The following is a 17,122-nucleotide window of genomic DNA, read 5'->3' on the forward strand; positions in this document are numbered from 1 at the left end:
CTCAAGAGCACAGCTGATTTAAGGCAGCTCTTTACAAGGACAGTGTTATGACATCATGAGTGAGAGCCTTTTACCTTGGCTTTGGTACTTTGTCTTCAGGTACAGCTGTCCAAACAGAGTCAGGAGTCTTTTGTTCTTTAAATCTCCCTTTGAAGACTTTCTCAATGTCATCCATGCTGAAAGCACACACTGCTGAACCAGGGATGCTGTAAAATTAGAAAAACAATTGCAAGAACTCAGCTTACAATGGCACCAATCTCAGTGTAAGACAGAACCAGAGAACTACCTCTGAGGAAAGGTTGCTCACCTGTTGAGCTGTGTGGTGAATACACCGACAACGGTGGGCACTCCATTGATTTCTATGATGTCTGTGATAGACTGCAGAACATCAAAGTAGAAGAATGAATCCCCAGGAACTGAGCAGTTGAGCCGAGCTTTCAGAAAGGATGTCCAGTGTTTCTCCAGGACTCTTTGGGAGCCCCCCATGTCATTTTTGCATATGCGTGCCACACGGGAATACACAGCCTGTGAAGGGCAAAAAAGAACGAAAAAGGTAGAGAGGCTTGAGAGATGCAAGGGAAAGAGTGCTTGTTTCTGAGCTCTTAATAAAACACTAAAGATAATGTTGTTAACAGGAAGCTGCCATTTATCTGCAGAGAGAAGATGAAAGCAAATGGTATTCAGCTTGTAGTGCACAGGCATCTTAATGTATCACCAAGCAAATGCATCTCCACAGTTTGCCCCCACCCTTTTCGCCTTCAAAATCATATTGTCAGTGAGATTTAAAGACTTTAATTAACCATGTGTAAGGGATTTAATAATTTATTGTAGAATATCCTTCCATGGTGAGGCATGAGTATTATACTCCGCACTGGAATGACTGAATTATTCAATATCCAGGGACATTAGAGAAACTTCTTTGAAACTCTCCTTTTGTGTTGTTTTCTTTTGTTTCTTTAATAAGCATGAAAACACCCTCAGCTTTTCCATTACTCGCCACAAGAGTTAAGGCAACAGCAGCTCTAAGGCAACAGCACATTGAAAGATACCTGTAGTGAGCTCACTAACAGCGAGGCCTGGAGAACAGAAACAGCTTTTTGGTTGAAGAATGCACTGCTCTAGTTCTCTTTTTTCCCCCTCCCTGTAAATTATAATGATGAGAAAACTGTGCAAGCTTTGTCCTAGTTCCTCCTTCATATTACGAACTGTACTTGTTCCTGATGCTGTTTTAGGATGAGCTCTTTCTGTGATGACTCAACACTCACGGTGATGATACTGACCTTGCCTAAAGTGTTGTGCTCTACAGCAATTTCTCGGAAGAAGAAATATACATAGTTCCCATATTCTATGGCATGGAGGAAGTGTGGTTCTGTAAGAAAGAGCAAGTAGAAGTTACTTCAAAGAACTGCTCAATGGGCACATGACAGTGACAACACGGTGAGACTTGGCAGCTCCTCCCCAGGTCCATACCAGCCAATGTGAGCTCCAGCCTTCCAGACTGTTTAGGATGTCCCAAGACAGGTGCACTGGAGTTTAAATGCACTTGAAGTCTTTAGTGTTGGCTAATGGACTGTGAAAAGGCCTCACAGAAATTGTATTTTGCTAAGGTATTTTGTTACTGCAAATTTAGTCATTGAAATGTTTAACAAAACTTTTGCCTGTTTTCTTTTTTTGCATTAAGCAGTTTTTCAAATGTAATTATACTATTCTGAAAGCCTCATACATACTGACATTATAGCATATGTGTAAACCACACTGGCTGTGAATTACCTGACCTTCTGTGCCACTGAAATTACATTTGCCATGCGTATGGGAAAATACTCCCCAAATTACCTTTTATCCATTTGGAATCATACTTTATTGTTCTTAAGGCAGATCCATCCCCCATGCTGCGATAAATAACGGCATCACTTGCCAGGAAATCTGCTACTGTTGCCGAATACAATTTCCCATCTAAAACAGAAGTTGAAAACATGGTATTAAGAGGCCTTTAATAACCTAGAGAATTCTGACTAGCCTGTATTTTTCCCCGATTCTTTACTGTCACACTTCCCCAGATTGCTGTAACCTATTTATTTACAGGTCAGCTTCTAATCCTTTGGAGGCCCTTTAAAAAATTTAAGAGCAGGGGCACCATGACACCTTTAGCTTTTCCTGTGCTCGCTTTAAAAGCTCTCTGTCTCCTTTGGTGTCATTAATCATTTAGACTCATTACAAGTAAAAGTTCTTACCAGCAAAGAGGGCGACATTGGTTTGTCTGGCATCAAATGGGCATCTTGCCAAACCACTAATTTCCTCCCCATCATACTCTAATGTATTCAACTAGAGAAGAAAAATAAATGGGTGATAGTGTCATTTCTATTTTGTGCACTGGCACAAAAGCATAACATTGTCTTTCCACAAAACTTAATTCAGCACATTGGCTTCTGTCTGTTTTTATTTCACCTTGAAGCACTCTCCAGTCACACTGGATGTATTTGCTATGGCAGAACCAGTGCAAGCAAAACCAGTAACAGATTAATGGCATCTTCAATGCTCTTACCCGATAGTATCTGCACATTGGGTTAAATGCATTTGTTCCACAGACAAACACCATCTCATCATTTCTTGGAACAAAGACTTTAATGAAGTTATGGCATTCATCCTGAAAAGAGAGTAAGATGTATTAATCACAAACTCCACGTTTATCATAAATACTAGTGTCTGTTTTCTATAATGTGCTAAACTTACTTTATGTTTGCCTTTCATAGCACAGTTCTCTCTGTCCTGCTGCTTTGATCTCCATGTTAATTTCTGTTAAAGCAGACCAGAAAGGAACATTTGAATTCCTTGCCACAGAAAATTCTTGAAAAAACATTAAAACCAAAGAAAACACCTCTCCCTTTCCAGCATGCATCTACTCACCTTGCTTGGGGTAACTTCTGATTTTGGAACTTCATTTAAGTTTACAGTGTAAACCTGGTCCCTGTTTGCAGAGTAAAAAGACAGCAGTAAATTCATTAATTCTGTGGCTCATTATTTGATAAGCTAAATCTGTTTCCAGAATGTTGTTAGACCAACAACTTCTATGAAATCCTTATGGATTTTCTGTATTTAATGCAAATGGCAGAAGGTTGTTCCTGGGCAATATAGGGTTTTATTGGTGTGGTCCTGAGATAGCACCTGCAGTGTCCAGCTGTCCATCCCTGTTTGACCATTCTACTGAGGACTAACCTGGGCTGTAAATATGCAAGTGTTGTTATCCTCAGTTCCTACAGCCCTGACGTGTCAGTCCAAGTTTAAAATGATCAGGAGAGGTTTTTATCAGGCAGGGCAGTAATATAAAAGAAGGAAAAGAGCATTTGATCATTGGTTTTAGCTTAACTACAGTAACTGCAGCCTTCAAATCCAATTTTCATGCACTGGCCATAGATATGGTATATTTCTCTGGGAAGTCCTGCCCCAATTCTAATTTTTATCATATTCTGCACATTTTTCTAAATGAATTTTACACATAAATGCAAAACCAGAAGAGAAAAGAATTTTAATCTAATGAACTGAGTGAAGGAAAATTACCTGCCAGTGATATAAAGTGTGTCTCGAATTTTCAACATTAGTTGGAAGTCCAGTCTGTGCTGAGATTCATTGCCTGAAGGGCGTCCTCTAAATACTGGATATTGCCTTGAATCTGCAAGTAAAAATGGGCTACACCATCACTCAGGATTATAGAGCTAAAGAATCAATATATGGCATTGATTAGCTGTATATACTAGGTGTAGAAGGGTTTAAACTAAATTCCTTGAGTAATGTCTTGAATATAAATGAGGAAAAGATGGCTAATGTCAGCAAATGTCCTTTTTCCTGAAGTTATTGCTGTATTTCTGATTGTTTTTTTAAGAAAATGATTAAGTGTTCTATTAAAGATACAAAGCCAGTAAACACATTTCAATTTGAAAGGAATCAGATTTTTTTTAAATTTCCCATGGTGGGGGGAAGGAACAAAAAAATCCACATAAGAACTTTTTCCCTGGTGTTTAGCAGCACTTGCAGATTACTTACAGTGGTAGTCCACAACGTTAATGGGGTCCTCGTCTTCGGGGAAGCTGACGGCCCGGCAGCGGGACAGGCTCAGCAGTGTCACCAAGGCACAGAGCACGGGCAGCCTCATGGCTGGGGACAGGGGAGCGCTGCCTTTGGGGCAACACTGCTCAACTACCTGCGGAACAGAGACACAGCAGTGAGCCTTCGGCAGCAGGGGACACTGAGCACAGCCTCCTGCTGCACAACAAGAGGGGTTTCGTTTGTATTGAGCACTGGCAGCAGTGGACATTGACGGGAAGCTGCCGCATGACACAGCCCTGCTCGAAGCTGCTCTGAAACGTATTGATGTTTGCTAATTTTTAGCTGGATTTACGGGCAGTTCCGAAGAAGCTGACGACTGTCAGCCCGTTTAATTCACAGAATCAGAACTAGAACATGAAGGCTGCTGACCTGGCAAGAAAAATTGTCAAACTTGGGATTAGAATTTTAATTAAACTGCAATCTCTTTCCATCCCCTCAATCAGCGAATGCCATCCAACACCAGCCCTTTTCCCATAAAGTACCTAAATCTCATCCACAAAACGTCATGACACACACAACGTGTCTGAACATCCACACTGTGTTTTAATGTCATTTCTTGTTCCCAGGCTGTGCCATCCCCATGCTAAGTCCAACACACCCATTGTCACAGACCTGATGCCAAGGATGAGGCACCTGACGCTTTGCCTTGAGCAGTGACTTACATGTGAGCAAAGTAAATGCAAAATGCTGCCCCAGCAGTGTGACAGCACTGTCACACACTTTGCAAGGGGGGCAAGAGACTCAAATGGGGATGCAATGTTGAACCACCTTCCCAAGATGCCACTTTCCCCCTCATTCTGTTTGTTACTGTTGAGGGCTGCACAGGCATTCACTTGGGGGTTGCGTGTCTGCGCTCAGTAGATTAGACAGCACAGATCACGATAGCACCACAACACCACACAACAAAGCTTTTAAGAGGGGAAGGGAAACATAACTTCTTCAATTAAACCACAGGGATATTTTAGCGAGCAGAATGTAACTACTCAAGTTGCAATTTGGGTAGGATGCAAGAAAACACATCTCAAAGTGAAATGTGATCCCTAATGACTGCAAGTGGACTGGGCAGGGGTCATATTTCTCATTAGAAACCTGGCAAATGTAGTATTATTCCCTCCTCCAACCTTTTGGAGGCATTCATTCAGCCCCGATTCACAGGTCAGAGCTCTGAGTCATCAGCTCAGTCCCTTGCAGTTGCTGAAATTGGTTATTAAATGCTTTGTCTAAACAGGAAAAAAGAGGAACCTTTCCATTTTAATGTTTCAAGACTTTCAGTGAAAGGAACATGTTGCCAACACAAAGTGCCAGACCTGATCCAGCAAAGCACAAAAGTATTAATCATTTAATAATTTGAAAAGCAATTAAAAAACCCCTTCATAACAACACTTAACCTTTCAGTAATGCTTACGGGGGATGAAAATGCTGTATTTGTTAATTGATACTACGGCTGGCTAGGGGCAGGGCTTCCTCCTTGCAGAGGCTGCTGAGCTGTCAGTTCAGGCTGGACAGTGAGGAAACCAGCTGAAAGGCTGGGAACATTTGGGGATGGGGGCGGGGGTGTTGTCTGGATGCCTGCCCATTACAGGCTGACCTGGAAAGAGGCATTTTCCACTGTTAATGATATTTCTGTATCTCAGTCCACCAGTCCAGAACGAATGGGCTGTGCTCTTAGTCAAGATTGATGAGTGCAGTGGTTAATAAACACTAATGATTCCTGGCACTTTCCCTCTGCTCTTCCTTGTCCTGACATGGCCTCTTCAGCTGAAGCATCTTGCGTTAAATTACTAATGAGCAAACTTAAAACAAACTGGAATTAATAAAGTTAGTCAAATTAGTTCTTTCTTGTGAAAGCACCATTAGAGCAAAGTCCTGCAGCACTGTGGCTCCCAGACACAATAACAAATCATTAATGCTTACACAATCTTCTTTTTTTTTTTTGTCTTTTTGTAAGTAAAAGCAGGCTCCAAATATCCAACCCACTCCTTTTCCAGTGAAAGAGAAAGGGGAGACACGAAAACTGCACGTTGAGTCGGTGCACAGTTACATCTATAAGGTGCTTAGTAAAAGTCCTCCCTGAAGCCTCGTTTTCTTGGAGAACAAATGAATACAAATTGCCAAAGAGCAAGAAGCTCTCCCAGACGTGTAGGCTGCATTTAGCATAGAAGATGAGGCTGCTTGTGGCCCACATCATGACTCAAAGAGACCCTGGCCCAGCTTCAAATTGCACACAACTTGCAAACTGTACAAGTTCCGCCTGTACCAAGCATGGGCATGTAACAGGAAGTTTCTTTTTCACAATTCTCTTTCCTTCCAGGATTCCATCTGGGAAGAATTGACTGAGGTGACAATTACAAAAGTTCTGTGTAACCTGTCTTACACAGGCAGATACTGATTTCTGGACTCCCGGAAATGGCTGTAGAAAAAAAGGCAATTTGTTTTTGTTTTTAGGTCACAACTGTCAAAGGGCAGTTTGTTTTCAGGTCATGATTATCATGGCCAATACGCAGCAAACTGTCACAAAAGCAAACAGGAAACAACTGAAAATCTCAGGTAAACAAAGACAGTATCAGTTATCTCAAATAGATTCAAATTTCAAGCGGGATATCAAACTCCCTGAAAGAATGTGAAGTTTTGTCAATGTAAATCCACAGGATGTGTTTCCCCAGAGGCTGCATCCAGAGCAGAAACTCACATTTATGTCTTCCCCTAAAAACCCTCAAACATCTCAGGATACTACAGAGATGAACTCTGAGAACATACAGAGCAGGAATAGTTACATTGAACCATCTTGTCTAGCTAAACATCATCTGTCACAAAGCTCTATCAAAGAAAATACCTACATGAAGCACAGACCTTTGTCACAAGACAGAAAAGCAGACAAGAGAGCTGCACTGGATCAGCAAACCACAGGTAAACACTTCTCACCAGCCGGGCAAGAAGTACAGATTTCTTTATTATTTTGCTTGTAAAACTATTACAAGAATATTAACAGCAGCTCTGATTTCCAGCTACATTTGAAAAAGAAAATGCATCTGCTTCAAGAGGCTTTTAAATGCCGCTTTTATCTGGTTGGACACAGGCTTGAGATCAGAACCACTGAAAAGAGAATAAACTGGGAAGAACAGCTGTTTCCTGGATAATCAGAAAAATGGGTTCCATCTAGCCCTTGGAGCAGGGGTTTATGACAGCCAGGTGTAGCCTTCTGGTAGACACAGATAGGCTGGTGTGAAAGACGTAATTCCTGCCACATTCAAACCTTTCAGTGGAGGCCACTACTGGGGACTACAAATAACAATGCTGAAATATCTGTTAGGACTGGAATAGCTGATTACGAAATGCTGGCAGTGTCTACCTTCAAGAAAATGCAGAAAACATTCATACTCTGGGTTTGATTATTTTCTCCTGCCAGGATTCAGCCCAGTCTTTGATTAATTTCTCTTATAAATTGCATTCCTAGCATTTCTGCTAGAAAACAATCCATGGCAAGTGCAATGTTTGGAAATTACCATATTGCTATCCTTCTTTTGCAGATGGGGAATTGAGACACAGATCAGGGCTGAATTTGTGACCAAGGCCAACCACCAAAAAAGCCTTTCCAAAGGTTCTGAGCTGCTTGGGGTCAAATGTGCTCCTTCCTTGCAGCACAGGCACACTGATCAGTGTCCCTCAGGTGAACAGCTGGTTACAGAGCAGAGCTCCTCTGGCCACTTGCCATAATGAGTTGTGTCTGCACAGAGAAAGAACTAGAGGTGTAAATATTAACTGGTGGCAAAAATCCACCTTGTTAAGGAGGCGAGCAGCCTGCCTGAAACAGGCCTTGGGGAGATGCTGTTGGTCAAGTGGGAGGCAGGCAGTTGTCCCAAGTAATAAACTGGCTCTTTGTGGCTGCCACCTTTCAATCTCAGATAGAAATCCCATCCTTCAATTCCTGATTGGGGGAATCCAGAGAAGCAGGATATAATTTCTGTTAAAATATGAGCCTGCCTTCAAACAATCACACATGAAGGGGAACAGGCTGGTGTTTCTTGCCCATTAATCTACTCCAGCCTTTGACAACGTGCTGGTGACGCTCCATCAATCATTTTTCCGTGCACTGCCACGTAAAGAGAAGGGGGAAGGGAAAGGGCATTCAGCCAGCTGGGGAGAAGCAACATATAAAATGGCTTCAAACCAGACTGATGCAATATCTTCTACTTACTGAAAAAAAAATTCTTAAAAATCTCCTTAACACAATAAGTGCTTCTCAAAATGCTAAGCACAGACAAGAGTGCAGTACAGCAAATCCAGGCTCAAGTTCAAGACAGGTCAGAACAAAAGATACATCCTAAAACTTAGCTCACTTGTGGAGAGTTTGGCAAAAAATGGAGGAAAGGGTTGAAATAATAAAAGCTGACTTAATGACTACATCACCTTCCTCCTCCACCAGACTGAGGCTGTTAGGTGAGACCAAGGATTCCCTCTGTGCTTGGAAGTACAAGTTAGACATAATGTTGAGGGGGGCCAGGCAGGATTGATTAGCAATATGCTGAGCTTAGTCAATTTATGTTGATGTGGTTTCCCACAATCCCAACTGCCTGGACTTGGACAGATCAGGAAATCCCTGCTGTCCTCTGTTTCTTCTTCCATGCAAATGGCTCCCTGAGGGCACTAATTAGTGCAAAAGCACTGACTAGTGTCTTTCTCAGATGGTACCTTCTGAAATTTTGAACAGGAAGCCACTCTAATAATAAGGTAAAAGTTAAAAAAAAACAAAACAAGAAATCTTTTACGGCTACCTGTTCACAGATGCTCAAGAAGTTTCTCAGGGCTCACAGCTGAGACTCCAGTTCCCAACACAGAGCAAAGCTGATCCTGTGCGACACCCAGCAACTTCCACTGAGCCCCTAAGACAAGCCCTGCTGAGGATCACAGAGCACCCTTGCACAGTAGCTTCAGGGCACTGAGCCCTCTGCCAAAGCAGTGCCTTGGAGCTCTTTAAGCAGAAGAACACTCAAGCAACAAAGATCTGTTGGCCACGCTACAGCAAGTCACAGATTCCACCTGCAACCAAATAAAGGCTGAATGGGAACTTACTCGTGTTTAGCACCTCTCCTCTTCTTTTTTAGATGCAAAGGACTGGTGTAGAAAGGTTAAAAATCTTGTTTACTACAGCTTCAGGGATTATCTTTTGATGTACAAATCACTTATGGTCTACTAACAGCAGGTTAAAAAACACTACCTGAAAAGGGTATGGTTCAAATTCTGGGCTTCTGAAGTTAAAAGCCTGCTGGCAGTGACTCCTCTTGAAGGGGCTAAGGATTTGCACCTGAGTTTACTTGCTGATGCTAACTGCTGCCAGGTGGGAGAAGTTCAACTTCTTGAGGCAGCTGCAGAGGGAACACAGCTTGCCAGTGAGTGCAGAGTACAGAAAAGGAGGGCGTTGCTCAATTTCAGTTTTCAACCAGGTCAATCTTTTCAGAAGATAAAACATTCATAAGAAAATATATGAAGGTGGTACAGGGTGCCTTCAGGGGTGTCCCAGACTTGTAGAAATGTACACATTGGCAACCATGGATGCACCTGAACATTCATTCAGAGTAGCACCTACTCCCTGCTGTGACTGGAATAAAATAACTCCAGAGCCGAGCCACACACTGGGAAACCAGGCCAATGTGTATTTTGGTAATCAAAATATGAAAATGAAGCCCTTCTGTACTATCTGAGTCGAAATACAAGACCAACATGGCTCAGAGTCTGGTGTCTTGGACTGCAGAGTGGGAGAAAACAATTCTCCCTCCTATCACTATTTTTTGTTCTTGATCTTTTTTTTCTATGTCTTGCTGTGTGAAATGTGTATGATGAGTCATTTGCTTACAAGCCAGAAAGTATTCCACACAGAATGCAACATTTGCCTTAAAAATCTGTATCAGTATTTATTATATGAAAGGCAGGGGATTAGATTCCCATTTTAGGTCATATCTATACATAGGTTTTCCAATGATGGAATTGTGTTATATAGTGTGTTAAGTCCTCCCAAAACAGGGATACAACAACCAGCATCAATGCAAGTGTGATTTTCTTTATAATTCTTTTTAATGTCATTCCAGTATGTGTTTCTTCTAATGAAGTCTGACTTCAAGAAAGTTCCTGAAGGCAATACCTGACACAGGAGTTTACTGTATAGTCAAATCTTGGAGATTGTTTATGATGTGATAAATCCATGTGGTGGAATTTGGTGACAGATTGTTTCAGATAATTATCAAATAACAGAGGGAAATATTTGTGGCTATAATGAAAGAAAGGTACTTGATTCTTGTACTCCCTTTTAGGAACATGCAGTATGATTTTGTATGAATGAATAGGTAATAAAAACTCTTTCTGTCCCATAAATGTACACCCAAATTTAAACTTGCAGTATGCAGCCATCCTGACTTTCTGTAACAACTTTAAAGTCTGCAGCTCTGAAGAAAAAATTTAGGCTATTTAGAGCTCAGATATTAATTGAGCATGAAAGTGCAAATAACAGGTCTGTTATTTTAAGATAATACTTGACTTCTTTTAAGGATTCTGCATTAACACCTCTTGATCTATGCCTAAGTAAAAAAAGATAGTTTAATATTAAAGTGATGAAACCCTACCACTGAGTATCACAGCTTTCATCTTAATTGGCTTATGGCACTGCCAGCTACACTTCAGTTGTTTGCAGGCTTTGAACGTTGCAGCAAACGCACCCCTCTTGCTCTAGAACGAGCTGACAGAACGCTTGCAAAATGGATGGGGTGACTTTTAATGATGCAAGTGTTTAGTGGTTGATTAGAAGCACTTTGAGGGCTAAATTCTCCTGTGATCAAAAATTTACTTGAACACCAGATAGTTTCAGCAGGAAAGGAAATAAAATGCTGAGCAAACTGTAAGTGATTGCCTCAATTATGGTTATTTTAAGTTAATTTTTGAGACTGAATGTTAACTACCTTCCCTTACATGAGTGACACGAAAGTCCTGCAGCTGAAATCCACCTTTGATTTCAGCTCACATCTATGGTCCAATCTGTTCTGTTTTGCAAAGCTCCTGCAGGACACACTTTCCTTGCAAGTCTGCCAGGGTTGGGCTACTGGTGATGGAGTGCAAGGTACTTTAACTTAAGCAGTGCTCTGGATTCACCATTTAAGCAGACCTGCATTTCATTAATTCAAACTGCTCATACCCAACTGGGACTGCCCTAGGACATACTAAATTTATTTGTGAAAGTGTCCACAGACTGGTGCAGAGAATGTCAGTACAGTGACTTTTGTTCCATACTCTCAGCACTGATCCTCCATTAATTCCTGGCCCTGGGCAGCTCTGGTAGCAGGAACTGCTAGCCCTGCCCTGACCCCAACCTGAGGACAGCAAAGGTACCATGCTGGGGAGAGCAGCTGTGGCTCATGGGGGTGAAGTCCTGAGCACCTCCAGCTCCCAGCTGTGTCAGAGGTGTCTGATACTTTTGGTTTAGACCAAAATACTTTTATCCTGGAAACTAGGGAGAACCCTTAAACCATAATGGCAAAGACCTGATTACCTACAGCAGTACACACAGGCTTGGATGTAAGTTCAGTAACACCCAAACTGCCCCCCTTGGTCTCAAACAAAAGCCTAAAACCCAAGTATCACTTTTCCTCCCTCTAGCAGGATTGGCTACAAGTGTGGGTGAGTGCTGTAAGTGAAGGAAGTCAGTGTTCTTCCTGGAAGCCTGCAGAACATGATTTACATAGGAAACCTGCCACTCATTTCAGCATGATTAGGCATCATCTGATAAGGTAACTCTGAGACAGGTATAAACCAGTATTTGCAGGTGAGGACATAATGAAGGTCTCAGGCACAACTTGCACAAGTCCAGCTGACGCCACAGCCAAGGGAGGTGCTGGCAGCACCCCGGGCCTCCTGTCTGCCAGCCCTGCAGAGAGCAGTCTGAGCAGCCTTCCCCCTGAGCAGGGCTGCAGCCCTGATCCTCAGATAAGTGCTGCCCGTTTGAGTCCTGGCTGGAGCCCAGCAGGTCAGGGTTTGCCTATTGGATGAAGTCAATGGGATGTTTTGAAATGGAAGGGAGGATTGGGGGAAAGAATATGCCCCAACAAGCAGGGCAGATGAAGAAAAAAGGGATTTGCACTGCGGAAAGGGACATCTGCTGTTCAACAGGCTGTGCCTCAGACTGTTGCTGTCAACCTCACTCCAGAAAGCATCACTTCTTTCCACCCACTGTTGTCCCCTGCTCCAAACATCCCTCCAGCACCTCATCACTGTGCCTTGCTGGAGTCTGGGGCTTGCTGGCTTGAGCTGCTGCTGCGGGGGAAAAGGCTGCTGCATGTCACTGCTCTCACTTCAGAGAGAAAGTAAATGGCTGCGGAAAATGCAAAGGGAGAGACAGGAGACTCAACTGGCAAGAAGCACACGAGAGACTTTAAACACTGTGTTGGTATTACCAGCATGCCATTCTCAGGGCTGGAATGGTCAGTCAGCCTTGCCTGTGAGAATATTGCCTGCAGACACTGGGGAACAACTTGTTTTTAACTAGTCTTGGTTTTTCTGTATGGACAAATCTGGTAGCTGGCCACCCAGCTACCTATTTGTATATGCAAAGCATGTGCTCTGCCCCTTTCCTGGGCACAATCAATTACATGTACAAAACACAGGCATGAAAACCTGGAGGAAGCTTGAGCTCAAAGTTAACAATTACTATTATCTTGTTACGATTAAAGATTAACTGCGCCAGTGAAAGAATGTGTTATGAAATGTCTTTTCCAGGCTGACAGTAAATAGAGTTTTGTTTTTTTGTTTTCTTGTTTTTTTTATTTTTTTCTAATCTCAAAGTCTCAGGATTTGGAGTAATTGTTTAAACTGCTGCTTTTATTTACCATAATACCAAAATGTTGTCACTTGCCACGTGACTGCTCATACTTTCATTTGAGATGTCGTGCAGAAACACATGGAAATCTGGTGAAGGCAAACCAATTTTAGAACATGTTCCGAGCAATTGTTTTGCAGCACTGCCCTACAGTATGAAGTCTCTTCCATTTCTTAAATTGCCTAATCAAATGCAGACTCTGTTCCAGTCACGCTAAATTTTCACATAATGGCAGAAAAATACTTCTTTCTAGCCTAGCACTGAACAGTTGGATCACATTATCACATTTGCTGCTTTTGTAGTCTCCAAGTGTGTATTTGTAAATGTATGTATATACATATTCACAGGGGAGAGGGGGGACATCAGTGCTCATGCTGTGAGACCCTGGGGATGGTCAGAGGCACAGGGATATATGCCGTGGGAGGTGCCTGTGCTGAGGGTCTTTTGGGGGGAGCTGGCTTACCAGAAATGCAGAGTAGTTGTGAAAATTTTATTTTTATTTATTTAGAAATCGGATGTATTAGTGCACAATTTGATCTGGCTGATTCCTTGCCCTACAGTCTGTTGAAGTTACTAAAGTGATATGAATGCAGTAAGGTAAATTACACCCATTTGTTGCCAGTTTGGGGCTGGAGACAGGACTGGTGAAATGTGCAGCCATGGCTACCCTGCTCTGGGTCCCAATCTTGGGCACATCCCTGTGTTGATTCACATTTGGGGAACTCTGCACCACAGAACTGCCCACTTTCCAGAGACCAAACACAACCTGCAGAGCCCACCCACGGCAGTGTTTGCAACGGGATGCAGCCGTGCTGGGCACCAGCTCTCCCTCCTCCCTCTCTTTTACTTGGGCTCCATCACCTCATGATAACATTCACTCTGCATGACAGGCAAGTTTTGCATCACAATACTTTGGCATTTTGACTACTGAGACTCAGAGAAGTCATAGATCAGACCTTTAAAAGTAAAAATAAAAAAAAAACCACATTCAAATCAGTAACATATGGACTGCAAGTGCTTGAATCAAGGTCAGAAGGAAATCTGTGGCAAATCAGGGAACGAGACTTAGGCTTTAAAGCTTTATAATACAGCCCGTCCCATTCTCTCTTCCACACCGGCCTCCCCAGATCCCCAATACAATTACAGTGTTTCCTTAAATCCTTGTGTTGTCACTAGTAATACTGGCCAGTGTAACAACATGACAATATAATCATACCTAACCCCCACACTATTTACGTCTGCAGGTCTATATTTTTCTTATTCATCTGCACCAAACATTTAGGTTTGTGCTGGCACAGTTTGCTGCTGAAAACCACTGTTCAACCATGAGCAGTATTTGTTATGTTTTTGGTGAGGATGAAAATCTGATGCTTTGGCGGGGGGGAGGAAGTCATAATCCACTCTCACAGTAAAACCTGTATAGTGGTACACAAGACCAAAAAAAAAATTCTATCCATATCCTTGCAGGAAATCAGATTAATCCCCAAAGCATGAGATTTGATTATTTTTGTCAAGGAAAAAAACCTGCATAATGCTAAAAATATCCACACAGCATTTACTTTATGAAGAAAATATGATTTACTGAGCAAAAACAAATTACTGGCGTTTTGGTGTTAATCTTTGATAAACACGTGCTGGGTTAAAGAAACTGTCACAGAGAGAAGTTTGCAAATTGAAAGAAACCATTCAACTCTGCAAGATTATTTCCCCCTCCCCTATTACTCCTTTCATGAGACACCTGGGGACATTGTTCACACACTGTTGACAGCTTTCCCACTATTTTTCCTCTGTTATCCGTTCCCTTCTCTTTGGCACTCGTCCCCAGGTGGCAACACACAAAAGAGCTATATTTGCAAGGGGTGCCAAAGCTGGCTCTCGGACAGCTGTTGAAGAGCCAGAGGCCCTCTCCTGCCTTCCAGGTTGGCTGGTTCAAGGTGTTTCCACAGGGCACTGACCCACCAGGCAGTGCTCTGTATTTCACTCGTGGGAGCTGCATTGCTCGGGGAGCACACATTGCCTACAGCGCCTTCTTGCTTTAGCTACCATCACACCAACAGGTAGAGTCACACTCCCTCACACTGGGCTACATTCAAACGCCAACTAAAATTTTAATAATGTAGCCTTAACTGTACACTGAAGTTTTTGTAAATTAAATATGCATTTTTCTTCTCTGTGGTCTCCCAAAACACGACGGTTACACAGCCCGAAGGGACGCGTAGGTGTTCACACTACATGGGAAGGGGGAACCTAAATGGAGGCACAACACAAACAAGGGCTTGACATACAAGTGTGAAGATTTTCTTTTGACCCCAAAGTGCATCTGTCATGATAGACTGACACAGAAATAGCAGCAACACTTTGTGCTGGTGCTGCAGTCCCTGCCCACCATCAGTGCCCATACACATGCCTGGGAAGCGAGGTAGCAGCACTTGAGGGAAATACCTTTTGTTTCACACCACGGTAAAGCTCTGAGGAAGGTCCTACCCAACAGAGGTGTGAGCTGGTACTTTACTGCTGCTTGAGAAAGACTCCCAGCTGCCACGACCATTTGGTAAACGAAAGATGAACTGTGTAGCTCACATTAAGAAAAGCCTGTTTTTGCAGTAATAGCTGAGCTGAGTGACCAGCTGATCAGCTCTCATCTCTTCTGAGGTTTCACTCCCACCACTGGTGGGCAGCCAGTCTGTGGTGCTGGTCCCCACTGCTCACTCATTGCCTTTCCAGATGAGCGGCTCTGTGTTTGCCTCCCTGCTGTCCCTCCCACACTTGAAGAGCCCCCGAGCACGCATCTGCCAATTAACTCCTCATTCTCATCCCAGGCCCTCTTCAAAGCTCCCCTTTACCTCTGATGCCAAAGCATGTGTGCCACCTTTCCCCGACACACGCAGCTCAGCTATGTTCAGGTGCTTGTGCACCAACCCAGCTGCTGACTATGCAGGTCAACACTGCTCTCCTGCTTCTAGAGGCCACTGCCGACTGTACCCATCTCTTCTTTTAAACCATCCACTGTGGGAACAGGATCCATCCTTTTCATTGTGTTTATCCAGTGCCTATCCAATTAGAAACCTGGGCTGCAATTTGGCTCTTAAATGCAACGGTTAAAAAAAAAAAAAAAGAAAAAAGAAAGTAACGGCAACAACAAACCTTTTTGCAAGAAGAGTCTCTGTGTGCAAATACGACCTCTGTTATGTTACCAAGGTCAGGCAGACCAAGGCCAATCTGCTGTGTGAGAATATAAATCAAAGCTGTCCAGGGACTGATTTAGTTTACAAGGTTTGTAACCATTCTGGACAGAACGAATGTCACTTGCTTGCCTGAGCTCCTTGCTCCTCCTCCTCCACCACCACTTTGTTCCTCCACTCCTACAAAGCCCCTCCCTTCCCTCTAATACCTATTGACCTCCTTTGCTCCTGAAAGCAAAAGTTCTCTTCTAGCAAGAAAGCAGTGGCTCACACATGACAGACAGCCATGCTAGGCCAATTTATTTAAATTATGCAAAGATCTCAACAAGTAAAATTTACTCAACAAGTAAAATTAGCAACAAGTACATTCACCTGCTGGTTACCTGCCATTCACAGCACACGTCAGAATTAAAACAACAAATCCTGTAACAACAACTTTCCTATTGCATTCATAGATCCGCAAAACAAACCAAGGAAAGCATCTGTAGCAAGTATTAGAGTCTGGGCACAGATCCTGTGAAATCACATGGTTTCCGTTGTGGAACTAAAAAGGCTTCTACAAGAATGTGTGAAATACACAGCCGAGATTCTCCATTTCTTTCTGTGCTCCTTGGCAGTTTGTGTGGCTAAGTTAAAGCGGCAAGTTCTGCTTCTTTAGCTGGCGCTCTCCAAGCACACCCCAATCTGCACACTGAGAGCTCACAGGATTCAGCCAGCAAGCTCCCTCTCGAGTACAGACAGAGTTAATATAATCCCACTCCAAACAACAGGTTGCTGTCTCCAAACTGGAGCCTTGCAAAGCAAGAGTCCAGCAGTTGCCTCACTCCTCCCTGCCATTTTGCAGCCCTTCCTTCTGCAGGTGTGCACACCGAGCTACAGTGGGGCTGGGCAGGGGTGCCAGAATGAAAGAAACTTCATGTTCTGGATGTTAACTTTAGTTACCATAGCCAGACAATACTGCCAGTGGCGTGGAAGAAAAAAT

General features: G+C 43.0%; 1 protein-coding gene across 16 annotated transcripts in view; it reads right to left on the minus strand.

Annotated features, from left to right (window-relative positions):
- The window catches only part of SEMA6D (semaphorin 6D), a 246,991-nt gene that overhangs the window by 10,576 nt on the left and 219,293 nt on the right, over positions 1 to 17,122 (minus strand). For 14 of the 16 annotated variants that reach the window (XM_085070612.1, XM_085070611.1, XM_085070615.1 and 11 more), the window contains 10 exons: positions 4,039 to 4,195; positions 3,556 to 3,667; positions 2,905 to 2,965; positions 2,731 to 2,793; positions 2,543 to 2,644; positions 2,232 to 2,322; positions 1,834 to 1,953; positions 1,281 to 1,369; positions 308 to 525; positions 75 to 206 (listed from right to left, as the gene is read on the minus strand). In XM_085070612.1, the coding sequence (XP_084926738.1) occupies positions 75 to 206; positions 308 to 525; positions 1,281 to 1,369; positions 1,834 to 1,953; positions 2,232 to 2,322; positions 2,543 to 2,644; positions 2,731 to 2,793; positions 2,905 to 2,965; positions 3,556 to 3,667; positions 4,039 to 4,147 (1,097 nt within the window). In that variant the 5' untranslated portion in view covers positions 4,148 to 4,195. Of the gene's footprint in view, positions 1 to 74; positions 207 to 307; positions 526 to 1,280; positions 1,370 to 1,833; positions 1,954 to 2,231; positions 2,323 to 2,542; positions 2,645 to 2,730; positions 2,794 to 2,904; positions 2,966 to 3,555; positions 3,685 to 4,038; positions 4,196 to 9,171; positions 16,287 to 17,122 lie in introns of those variants that run through there. The other 2 variants (XM_085070614.1, XM_085070618.1) reach the window with 2 other exon arrangements.

The sequence above is a fragment of the Lichenostomus cassidix genome, chromosome 10, assembly GCF_008360975.1.
Source record: "Lichenostomus cassidix isolate B80296 chromosome 10, HeHo_3.0, whole genome shotgun sequence".
In the NCBI taxonomy this organism is placed as follows: domain Eukaryota; kingdom Metazoa; phylum Chordata; class Aves; order Passeriformes; family Meliphagidae; genus Lichenostomus; species Lichenostomus cassidix.